At 38.5% G+C, this 12,734-nt stretch overlaps 1 protein-coding gene across 1 annotated transcript; it reads right to left on the bottom strand.

Annotated features, from left to right (window-relative positions):
- Window positions 1-6,212: 6,212 nt before the first annotated feature.
- Window positions 6,213-12,382, bottom strand: LOC110460508 (mannosyl-oligosaccharide glucosidase-like). The gene is made up of 2 exons (XM_021513454.1): window positions 11,732-12,382; window positions 6,213-9,586 (listed from the first exon to the last, which is right to left on the bottom strand). Exons 1-2 carry the CDS (start codon window positions 12,293-12,295, stop codon window positions 7,691-7,693), a joined length of 2,460 nt encoding a protein of 819 aa, XP_021369129.1. The 5' UTR covers window positions 12,296-12,382; the 3' UTR covers window positions 6,213-7,690.
- Window positions 12,383-12,734: the final 352 nt, after the last annotated feature.

Genomic DNA, 12,734 nt, shown 5'->3' with positions numbered 1-12,734 from the left:
ATGCTACAGGCCCAATATCAGTACCCTGGGCCATTTGGTTATTGAGAAGAAGTTGTTTGAAGATTTTAAAGACATCTGACACCAGTGACCTTGAAAGTGGGTCAAGGTCATTTATTTGAACAAACTTGGTAGCCCTTCATCCCAGCATGCTACAGGCATAATATCAGTACCCTGGGCCTTTTGGTTATTGAGAAGAAGTTGTTTGAAAGATTTTAACATATTTGACCCCTGTGACCTTGAAAGTGGGTCAAGGTCATTTATTTGAACAAACTTGGTAGCCCTTGATCCCTTCATGCTACTGGTCAAATATCATCTTCCTAGGCCTTTTGATTATTGAGAAGAAGTTGTTTAAAGCAAAAAGTTGACGCCGGACAGACGGACGACGGACGATGGACGACGGACGGACGGACGGACGACGGATGCCGCACCATAACCATAACCTTCGGGCAAGTGAGCTAAAAATCTTCTTCTCCACACTCAGAGGTATCACAGTCATTTTCTCTGCATGGATGGAAAGATCATCAGGGGCTTTCTTTAAATTGTAAATTTCAGGACCCCCGAGCTATCCGTTCTCCCTTGGGGAGGGGGTAAAGTTTACTATAGTTTATATAGGGAAATAACACTTTTGGGTATATTTTGACAACTTTCTGTAGGAAATTATTTTTACTTGGTGAGAATTATCCTTGGAGGTAGATGGTTTCAAATTGTAAAATTGAGATTCCTACCCCGACCCCTGGGGCCAGGGCGGGGCCCCAAAGGGAAAATTAATCAATATTTCAAAAATCTTCTTCTCCAGACTCAGAGGTACTACAGTGATTTTCTCTACGTGGAAAGAAAGATCATCAGGGGCTTTATTTAAATTGTAAATTTCAGGACCCCCGAGCTATCCGTTCTCCCTTGGGGAGGGGGTAAAGTTTAATATAGTTTATATAGGGAAATAACACTTTTCGGTATATATTTTATCCATTTTCAGCAGAAAATTACTCAAACTTAGTCAGAATCATCTTTGGTGAATGAGAGTATTACTTTGTAAAATTGGGATTCCTGCCCCATCCCCAGGGGCTAGGGCGGGGCCCCAAAGGGAACATTTACCAATATTTTAAAATTCTTATCCTTTGATGACATGACAAGTATTGTATTTCACTAAGTTTACATGCTGATTTCCACATCACATCTAAACAATAAAATAAAGCTACCAGTACCTATGATATAACTCAGGTGACCGCTAAGGCCCTTGGGCCTCTTGTTTAAATAACCAAAGGGAGTAGGGTCATTAAAGTTGGCCACTAACATGTTGGTATGAATGACTTTCAAGTTCAAATGAATGACCTTGACCCACTTTCTAGGTCATAGGTAAACCAAGAGGTATAGATTTGTATTTATCCGCGAGGATAATGGGAGGAAGGGCCCTTATATTTACTAAATAAATGACTGAACCAAACGGCAACTGCTGAATAACTAAGACTGGTATTGTCATAACATTACGCCTGTTGCATGCTGGGACAAAGGGCTGTCAAGTCAGCTCAAATGAATGACCATGACCTGATCTGGCAAGTACACCACGAGGAATATCCATAACAAACATGAACTATCCAAATCAACGCAAAACTGCCTACATGAAGTCTCAATGTCTATATTATTGTAACAACAAAAGAGACAGTGTGAGTGATAACAGCATTACAGTGATGAAGGTGTACAGTGATACAGTGATGAAGGTGTACAGTGAAACAGGTGTACAGTGATGAAGGGTTACAGTGATGATGGGTAACAGTGATGATGGGTAACAGTGATGAAGGTGTACAGTGATGAAGGGTTACAGTGATGAAGGTGTACAGTGATGAAGGTGTACATTGATGAAGGGTTACAGTGATGATGGGTAACAGTGATGAAGGTGTACAGTGATGAAGGGTTACAGTGATGAAGTGTAACAGTGATGAAGGGTAACAGTGATGAAGGTATACAGTGATGAAGGTGTACAGTGATGATGGGTAACAGTGATGATGGGTAACAGTGATGAAGGGGAACAGTGATGAAGGTGTACAGTGATGAAGGTATACAGTGATGAAGGGTTACAGTGATGATGGGGAACAGTGATGAAGGTGTACAGTGATGAAGGTGTACATTGATGAAGGGTTACAGTGATGATGGGTAACAGTGATGAAGTGTTACAGTGATGAAGGTGTACAGTGATGAAGTGTTACAGTGATGAAGGGTAACAGTGATGAATGTGTTCAGTGATGAAGTGTTACAGTGATGAAGGTGTACAGTGATGAAGGGGTACAGTGATGAAGGTGTACAGTGATGAAGGGTTACAGTGATGATGGGTAACAGTGATGAAGGTGTACAGTGATGAAGGTGTACAGTGATGATGGGTAACAGTGATGAAGGGTAACAGTGATGAAGTATTACAGTGATGAAGTGTACAGTGATGAAGTGTTACAGTGATGAAGGGTAACAGTGATGAAGGTGTACAGTGATGAAGGTGTACAGTGATGAAGTGTTACAGTGATGAAGGTGTACAGTGAGGATGGATAACAGTGATGGAGGGTAACAGTGATGATGGGTAACAGTGATGAAGGGTAACAGTGATGAAGGGTAACAGTGATGAAGGTGTACAGTGATGAAGGGTAACAGTGATGAAGGGGTACAGTGATGAAGGTGTACAGTGATGATGGGTAACAGTGATGGATGGTAACAGTGATGATGGGTAACAGTGATGAAGGGTAACAGTGATGAAGGTGTACAGTGATGAAGGTGTACATTGATGAAGGGTTACAGTGATGAAGGTGTACAGTGATGAAGGTGTACACTGATGATGGGTAACACTGATGAAGGGTAACAATGATGAAGGGTAACAGTGATGAAGGTGTACAGTGATGATGGGTAACAGTGATGAAGGGTAACATTGATGAAGGTGTACAGTGATGAAGGGTTACAATGATTAAGGGTAACAGTGATAAAGGGTAACAGTGATGAAGGTGTACAGTGATGAAGGGTTACAGTAATGAAGGGTAACAGTGATGAAGGGTTACAGTGATGAAGTGTTACAGTGATGAAGGTTTACAATGATGAAGGGTAACAGTGATAAAGGGTAACAGTGATGAAGGTGTACAGTGATGAAGGGTAACAGTGATGAAGGTTAACAGTGATGAAGTGTTACAGTGATGAAGTGTACAGTGATGAAGGGTAAAAGTGATGAAGGGTAACAGTGATGAAGGTTTACAATGATGAAGGGTTACAGTGATGAAGTGTTACAGTGATGAAGGGTTACAGTGATGAAGGGTAACAGTGATGAAGGTGATACAAGATAGGATATGGTGAAATAATAAGGGAATTCACATGATGGACATAATGTATAAAACATTTGTATCATACAGTATGTAGAAACATCAAAAAAGTTAAATATGTCATAAATAACAGGCACAATGATGAGAGTGGTCCCAAGTTTAGTGAATACTGACTTTTATTCATTTTTAACAAATGTGATCTACAAAAATACAAAAATAATTCACCAATATGACATAAATGTTTAGCTATAAGTTCACTTAGAAAGTTATATGACTTGCCCAACATCAAATAGTCCTGGTTTATAAGTAAAATTAAGTTCAGTGATGATCTGTTTAAAAACAGCAACAAAGTCTTTTATATAATAAACAACAAACCAGGTATTGGAACAGGCAGGTTTAACTTTACAACTATAAAGTTCACCAAGAGTACCTGAGGTCATATTGATGATTACTTGTGTTAAATACAAACTAATTTCGCCATTCTGTTCATGATCGTACATTTTATGAAGTATTACATACAAATTAAAATGTCAAAAATGGAGATAAGAAAATTAGTTTATAAAAAATGCACTATATAAAAATTAATGGGACATAGCAACTTTGGTGTATTTCTCTGACACACCGTTCACAACACGGTGAAGACTAGTGAGTAATGCTGCCGCAATGCGACAAATGATATGTACCGTAGTGTCCAGCACCTGTGGCATCATTCCAATCACACTCCCCTGTAATGTGCTTTCTGGTAATAAAAATAAAAAATCTAGTTTTCCATTCGTTTTGCAACATAAAATTCAAAAAGGAGAAAAAATTGTGATTCTTAAAATGTTATTTAAGTTTTTAACATATCATAATTTAAGTTTTTAACATACTAAATAAATGTATTTGACCCCTGTGACTTTGAATGTCTTTCAATATCATTATATGAGGGCACTTATTAGCAATCAACCTAAGAAGGATACTGGCCATTTATCATGACCCTGGACCTTTTGTAATTTAAGGATAAGAATGAACTTGTTCCCATTATAATAGCCCATGTATAGATATTCGAGCATGACCAGCACACAAAGTTAGCCTTTGACCGAAATACATTATAGAGAGAAAAACAAGGAAAAAGATTTGCACTGCTGGTCTACCTTATATACCCTAGGCTAGTATAATTCCATTAGACCCTGTAATTATTTAGAAAATGCTTTTAACTTATTGGACACCTGTGACCTTGAGAAGTAAGTCAATGTCATTTATATGAAGACACACACTCCATCCCAAGTACACAGGACCCAGATAATTAAGTAGTATTTTCATATCTGATGATCGACACATGTTAATTTTGATGATACTTTTGAATTTTTATGAAAGACTTTTTTTATCTGTTTCCTTTTTCATTTGTAGTATATTTTTTGTTTATGAAATCGGGTAAAAAAACACACAAAAATGCATTCAGAATTAGGGTCAAATTTCAGAGGTAAAAGCCCCAGTTTCACTGAGCAAATAATTTATGAGTGAATCATAAGTTAAGACATTTTAACACACCATAATTGAGGTAATTCAGAACTGTCTAATGTTTCATGAAAGGAGAATAAAAAACTCCTGAGAGCACAGCCTAAATAAGAAGTAGTGAACCTACACAGCCAGATGTTACTGAGGAACATAGACACAGGGGAGACAACCTCAGTTGTATTAAGCTAGTATACAATCTCCGACTGTAACCTTATTTAATAGTTCTTCTGGTAACAATATGAAATAATTGATCCCCCTTAAGAAATGGACATGTAACAAAACAACAACAGCACTGCGTAACAAAGCGTTTTATGTTGGTGATATACTGGTGGCACGGAAATAGACGCATGATTTGGAGTAGCGACATGTCACTAGCCACTATGATTTGGAGTAGCAACATGCCACTAGCCACTATGATTTGGAGTAGCGACATGTCAGTATCCATTATGATTTGGATTGGCGACATGTGTGTAGCCATTATGATTTGTAGTAGCGGCATCCCATTAGCCATTATGATTGGAAGTAGCGACATGTCGTTAGCCATTATGATTTAAAGTAGCGACATGTCAGTAGCCATTATGATTTGGAGTAGCGACATGACACATGCCACTATGATTTGGAGTAGCGACATGTCAGTAGCCATTATGATTTGAAGTAGCGACATGTCAGTAGCCATTATGATTTGTAGTAGCGACATGTCAGTAGCCATTATGATTTGGAGTAGCTACATGTCAGTAGCCATTATGATTTGGAGTGGCGACATGTCACTAGCCACTATGATTTGGAGTAGCGATATGTCACTAGCCACTATGATTTGGAGTAGCGTCATGTCAGTAGCCATTATGATTTGGAGTAGAGACATGTCATTAGCCACTATGATTTGGAGTAGCGTCATGTCAGTAGCCATTATGATTTGGAGTAGAGACATGTCATTAGCCACTATGATTTGGAGTAGCGTCATGTCACTAGTCATTATGATTTGGAGTAGCGACATGTCAGTAGCCATTATGGTTTGGAGTAGCGACATGACACATGCCACTATGATTTGGTGTAGCGACATGTCAGTAGCCATTATGATTGGGAGTAGCGACATGTCAGTAGCCATTATGATTGGGAGTAGCGACATGTCACTAGCCATTATGATTGGGAGTAGCGACAAGTCACTAGCCACTATGATTTGGAGTAGCGACAAGTCACTAGCCACTATGATTTGGAGTAGCGTCATGTCACTAGCCATTATGATTTGGAGTAGCGACATGTCAGTTGCCATTATGATTTGGAGTAGCGACATGTCAGTAGCCATTATGATTTGGAGTAGCGACATGTCAGTAGCCATTATGATTTGGAGTAGCGACATGTCACTAGCCACTATGATTTGGAGTAGCGACATGTCGCTAGCCACTATGATTTGGAGTAGAGACATGTCACTAGCCACTATGATTTGGAGTAGCGACATGTCACTAGCCACTATGATTTGGAGTAGCGACATGTCACTAGCCATTATGATTTGGAGTAGCGACATGTCAGTAGCCATTATGATTTGGAGTAGAGACATGTCACTAGCCACTATGATTTGGAGTAGCGGCATGTCACTAGCCATTATGATTTGGAGTAGTGATATGTCACTAGCCACTATGATTTGGAGTAGCGATATGTCACTAGCCACTATGATTTGGAGTAGCGACATGTCACTAGCCACTATGATTTGGAGTGGTGGAAAATGATTCTAATATTTACTGCAAGGTTTCAACAACAGCGCTTTCAGTTCTTACAAATGGAATTTCAAAGAATTTTGCTTATGTTTCTTTTTTCCTCAAAATAAAATGTTGCATTCTTAATTGTAACAAAACGAAGGAAAACATTAAAATGCAAGCAGAAAAAACAACATCTATATTTTGTAACTCGGGAAAGTTGAATTATTGTTATGATTTGTTGATATGTTCTTTTTAACAGCCATGAATGAGGCAAGGTGCATTTGTTTCTTGTCAACTGTTTAAAACATTCTGGTAATATGAATTTGATACTTATCACCCAACACACCATAGGCCAGATGATTTGGTCGACTTGTTGCTGTCACAAAGTTCAATATACTGGTCATTTAGCAAAGAGCCTTAACTGTAATTATGTATAATTCAGCAATCCTGTTTTTTGATATACCCATCTTCATATGATTCTTATCACTAACACCAAAATCTCCACCAAATTTCGTCAGAAACTGTGGAACTATTTGCAGCCAAAAGGTTATCAAGACAAACAGATGGACAAATTGACAACAATATTATGCAATGCTGTTGATGGGTGAATAAAATAGTCTTCTTGAAATAAATTTAGCACTTATTGAGTTAAAAGTCTGTCACTCTATCATTCAATGCAGATGACAAACTTTACTCTCAAATATAGAATGTTAGCCTTGGTCTCCTACATATGGATTTTTAATGTTTGTTTAAACATGAAAATCTGTCTTAAATACACGACCAAAAAAGTTTCAAGTATATTTAATTCACTTCCTTTGAGATGCTTTAAAATGGTGTCACTGTTCACTTTTCAGTTTGATACATTAAAGAATCCTCCTTGTAAGCAATCACAAGCGTAAGACTTTTGGTGCAGCTATAATAAACTTGCTGTCCATTTGTAAAAAAAAAAAGCCACAGGTTTCATGACAGTCAGAGCAAGTGACCATATTATTGAATGGGTAATGAATCAAAAAATCACAAAAAATCAGGTCAAGCAGGTTTGGAAGTACTATTGTAGAGTAGTCCATATTCCTCAGTCGTAGAGGATGATGAGTGTTGAGTGGTCTGGAGTGATAGTGATGGGTAATCAGTATTTCTGAGTCATGATGACTACTGAGCGTTTTTCTGAGTCATAATGAGTGCTGAGCAGCTTGGAGTAATAGTGATTGGTTTTCAGTATTCCTCAGCCATGATGAGGACCACGAGAGCTGACCAGCCCGTGAAGGGATGACTACCCTTCCCCGAGCCGTACTTATCATTGTACTGTTCCCAAACATAACCTGTTCTTCTGTATTCTTTGAAAATATTCTGTACAACATTTTGTCGTAAACTCTTGTATGTAGATTTCGCTAGGTCCTGATATTTGCCGGGTGTAACAGAATAGTGGTGAAGAGCTCCGATAGCCAAATAGTTCATGTTTATCCAAATCGCACCTCTCCAATATGGCGGATCATGTTCAGTGTTATAACGATTATATAAATATGCATTTTTTGACAATGACCTTAAACCATAGTCGGTCCAGAGAAATTCTGTTTTTTTTAATTTTGCTATAGTCTGCAACAACTTAACAGATTCAGGTTCAATAATTCGAAGTAGGAATGGAAAAAGACTAACATAACCGTAAGAGTCGACAAACTTATACACAGGATCCTTTATGACAGCTCTGATCTTGTCCATTTGTGGAACTGGTTGTCCAGGCTGCAGGTTTGCCGGGGGTTTAGGACGTTGTAACTGGACTTTATCTGTGTGAAGTCCGTAGTCTGAGTATTGCTGCTTCTGGGAGGACCAGTGCATTTCATCCAGCAATTTATTATCCGTTAACAGTCGATGTGTGGCTTTGTATTCTGTTGAATCTTCTCCAAGTGCATTAGCAATGTCAGCCATCAATCCAGATGCAAATGCCATCCAGCATCGCAGATCAACATGGCGTTCATCCTCCGAGGGATGGGATGACCGTGGGTAGTCATCCAGACCAGAGGTAAGGGTTTTGGGGTTCAGTTCTTTGTTGGTCTTTGAGTCACGCCCCCTCCATCGGTACGTTAGAGGTAATCTGCCTGACTGTGTTGAATTGTACCAATTGTACCAAACTTTCAGACGTGGGTACACAAATTTCAAGAACGCTTGATCTTTGGGGTCATCTGATGTTGATATTTGGTCAATAATTCTTTGTAGGGGCAAGAATAATGTCGGCGGGTTTGCATTTTCGTTTCTCTGAACTACAAACTCCTGTGGAACTCTTGCTTGTGCTTCAATTCCAAGAATTTGCTCTCTCGGAATCCAGCCTTCAGTGTTCATTAAATCCAACCAATGAGAAATGATGTCTTTAGATATTTCAATGTCCCATCGACTGATCAGTAGATTATGGAATCCTTCATCCCACAGGAAACCACGAGGGAAAAATGATCTTGAAGGAACAGCAGTGTACAATGGCGCTGGCCAGTATTCCACAGGGTCCACATTATAGCGAGACTGGACAAGGGATGATCCATAAAAATAGCCGATGCTACCTAGCATATTACTGAGAGCAGCTTTAGCGAAGTTAGTCTCGTCCTGGCTGTAGCCTTTACCTTCCAGATTAAAAGTGGCGGAAAATTTATCGTCGAATCCCTGTGAGTATTTTGCCAGTTCCTTTAAGAATATTTCATCAGACAATGTATCAGGTCTGTCAAGTACACTTCCAGACTCAAAGATGATTTCCATTTCAAACGGGAGCTGAACTGTGACCTGCTGGACCATGACATTAGGTCCCCCGGGACTGTCCCGTGGTACGAGTCGACCTCCGAGCACAAAGTAAGCCTGAGTGCGTTGTTTGTCCCAGGCCTCTACCTTCATAGCGTTCGTGACCACATCTTTTAGCTGATCTAGTCGTGATACATAAGTGATGAGATGGCTGTATTTAGTTTGTGTCTTTGTTTTTGTCTTTGGGAAATGTAAAGTAAAATCGCCAAGTTCCTCAGAATGACCTCTGACGGCACTGAATCTACCTTTTGACATGTCCGGTTCCAGACCGCCTTGACCGTCCAGGGCCACGTAGTACATGAGTGACAGGACGACTGGTTTCTTCTGATCCTGTAACACATACTACATATATATATCATCTTTCAAAAATAGATCATGACCGGGGTATACCAAAAAGTCATCATGACCTATAACACAGCTTAATGAACACTAATGCAGCTTAACAGTTAACACAATGTTACTGCAAACACAACTAACAAGGGAATGTAGCTCAAAAGTAAAACCGGAAGTAAAGTGCAACCAGTTAAAATGAAATCATACCGGTTTGTTGTAATGACCCAGAAAATGGAATTACAAGAGTATGTAGAGTACGTTATACTCTCGTCCCCAACTTTGTTGAAAAGAGCGCAGTCATTTATCTGTTTTTGTGAATAGAAGATATTCTGCAAACTGGGGTGGGGGGTGGATGGGGGTGGGGGGTTATAAAATTGAAATACTCTTTAACAATTACATCACATTTTTAAACAAAATTGAAATGCAATATGAAACAAATAAATTTTTAGATTCGCAAATAGTCCTTTAGAAGAATTGTTAATGATTCGCAAATAGTCCTTTAGAAGAATTATTAATGATTTACAAATATTCTTAGAAGAATTATTAATGGATTAATGGATGATATTATGTTGAATAATATTGTAACAGCGAAATTTAAGTCTGAGAATGTTTAATAATTACCATAGATATTTTGTGGAGAAGTGTCAAAGGCATTGCATTTAAAAATTAAAGGGCAATAACCCTCTTAAAAAAGACCTGATAAAAACAGGTATTAAACTTAGGCATTTAACCTTCTTCCCAAGTTTGAAGTTTATCAGTTATTACTTATTAAAGATATTGAGCAGACACAGAAAACTTAACTGACATATGTGACATATGTAAATTATAGGGCAATAACTCTTTTAAAAAAGACCTGATCAAAACAGGTATGGAACATAGGCAAGATTTTATAGCATTTAAGCCTTTTACAAAGTTTCAATTTAATCCGTTCATAGTTAATAAAGATAATGAGCAGACACCAAAAAGTTTACGGAACGACTTACGGACAAACAGCCAGAGGGGATACCATAATACATCAAGGGTAGAAGGGTACATAATATATGCATCATCATCAATGTGGGAGTCAGAATGATAGTATGCATAACAGGGCTATGGTATGAAGAAATAGGGAGCAATGTTTGGAATGAGATCAGTTTGGAATGAAAAATAAATGCTACATTTGTTTTGAACACAAACAGTCATGAATTGAAAACTTTCGACAATGCCTGTTTGTCAAGCAAAGAGAAAGGGAAACTGATCCCTGCTTATATATATGTGCCCAAAGATGTTTCAAACCAAATTCCTTCAAATCAACCATCCATTATCACAAAGTCATACTATCTGCACACAATGTTTTAAAATATATTTTGTTACTTTTAAATATTATAACTGCATGCATTTCGTTCTCGATTTGGTTGGTTTTAATACAGATAGAAACTTTATTTCATTGCACCGTTGTAGAGGTGTGGAACAGTCTACCCGATAATGTGGTCAATTCTCCAACTGTGGACACTTTTAAGAACAGACTGAATAAATTCTGTTCGGATCACCCAACAAAATTCCACGCAAGTTGTTATTCCTGACATTAGTAGGTCTATCTATACGCACCAGGAGTGAAAAATGTTTTTAACAACTATTTAAACATATATTCAAATGTGCCACAAGAAGCTCACAGCTTTCAATTACTGTCATCGCTATATGAACTATATGAATTGCTTTTTCATTTACCGTCAGTAACTATTGTTTTTGGCCCTATTTTGTATATTTTGGTCCATTTTCAGTCTGATTTGATACTTTCTACAGGTAAGTTGGACAGAAGTTGATAACCCAGTAACCCACATTTTAACTCCTAGACAGGTTCCATTCCTTTCTGAAAAATATATATTTCCTAAAAGTTTTGTAATAGGAGCGAAAAAATGGCATAACTTAGGACTGGGATTTGAACCTGGGAACTTTAAACGGATCCTCTACCAACTGAGTTACCATGTCGCCAGCCATCCACCCAGTCAATTTCTGCTACAGTACATTAGAAATATTTATTTCTCATTCACCATGGCATAGGTACCAATGATTAGTATGTTACTTATTCTAGTTTATCAAACAAAACACATCTAACATTTATTTTGCATTTTTCGAAGGACATGCCTCCCGACGACAACATACCACATTTGTTGCCACAACTCTCGCAGTCCAGTCTCCTCCATGTAATCCACCAGCTCTCTTGACGAATTCTGTTCTCAAAACAAAGCCATTATCTTCAATTTCTTGAACGCCAAAATTCCTTCCATCATGCTTAAGCCAACCATACTTTTTCAGCTGGTCGCCCTGGTCACACCAATGTCGGATCGGAGGTGGCATCTTCCCTGTTAGCTGCTGTAGCCACATAAGCCCAAACACCGGTGATCGGGGAGTTCTCGCTTTCATTCCAAAGTACAAGTTTGATCGATAGGTCCCCCAATATCTTTCCGGATCGACGATTGCACTTGAGCTGTTGGCTGCATTGATTTTAGACACGGATAGAGGTGTATTAACGATGCCTTTGCAATATTGTAAATAAGCGAAATACCCGACTCCGCATGCTACAATGCCAACAAACACAAGTCCAGCAATCATCGCAGTTCCACCAACTGCATCGGCTTTCTTTTTGCTTTCTCCAACGCCATTTTCTGCATCTTTTCCTTTTTGTCTGGTTCCAGCGCGTCGTCTAACGTCATTGCTACCTGCCATCACACACTATCTGGTGTAATAACACTGTTTTAACGTACAACATTGACGGAGGTCTCCTCCTGGTAATTCGTTCGCCGACGTGGTCAGCATTTGCTCAATGTCAGTTCTAAGCATATGCTGTGGTACGCTTACACGTAGAAGTAAAACGCATTAGTGACCAGGATAACAAGCGTGTGTAATTTGATACGGATTGATAAAATTCCCGTTCCCTTTTTCCGGATTTAAAATATGGAATGCTAACACTTGATAACGTTACAAACTTGAAATTTGCAGCCACACGGATATTGATTTGTTTTGAGTAAACTGAAAAATGATAACTTTAAATTCATTTTATCGATCATTTACTCGCAATGAATTCTTAAAGCAAATTAGCATTATATTATAGACATGTATATATACGAAAAGTGATCAATCGTATTCGACCTTCCTTACTTAACAC

The sequence above is a fragment of the Mizuhopecten yessoensis genome, unplaced genomic scaffold (assembly GCF_002113885.1).
Source record: "Mizuhopecten yessoensis strain PY_sf001 unplaced genomic scaffold, ASM211388v2 scaffold10413, whole genome shotgun sequence".
NCBI lineage: Eukaryota > Metazoa > Mollusca > Bivalvia > Pectinida > Pectinidae > Mizuhopecten > Mizuhopecten yessoensis.
Note: the sequence above shows the minus strand (reverse complement) of the source record. Positions and strands in the feature narration are given on the sequence as shown.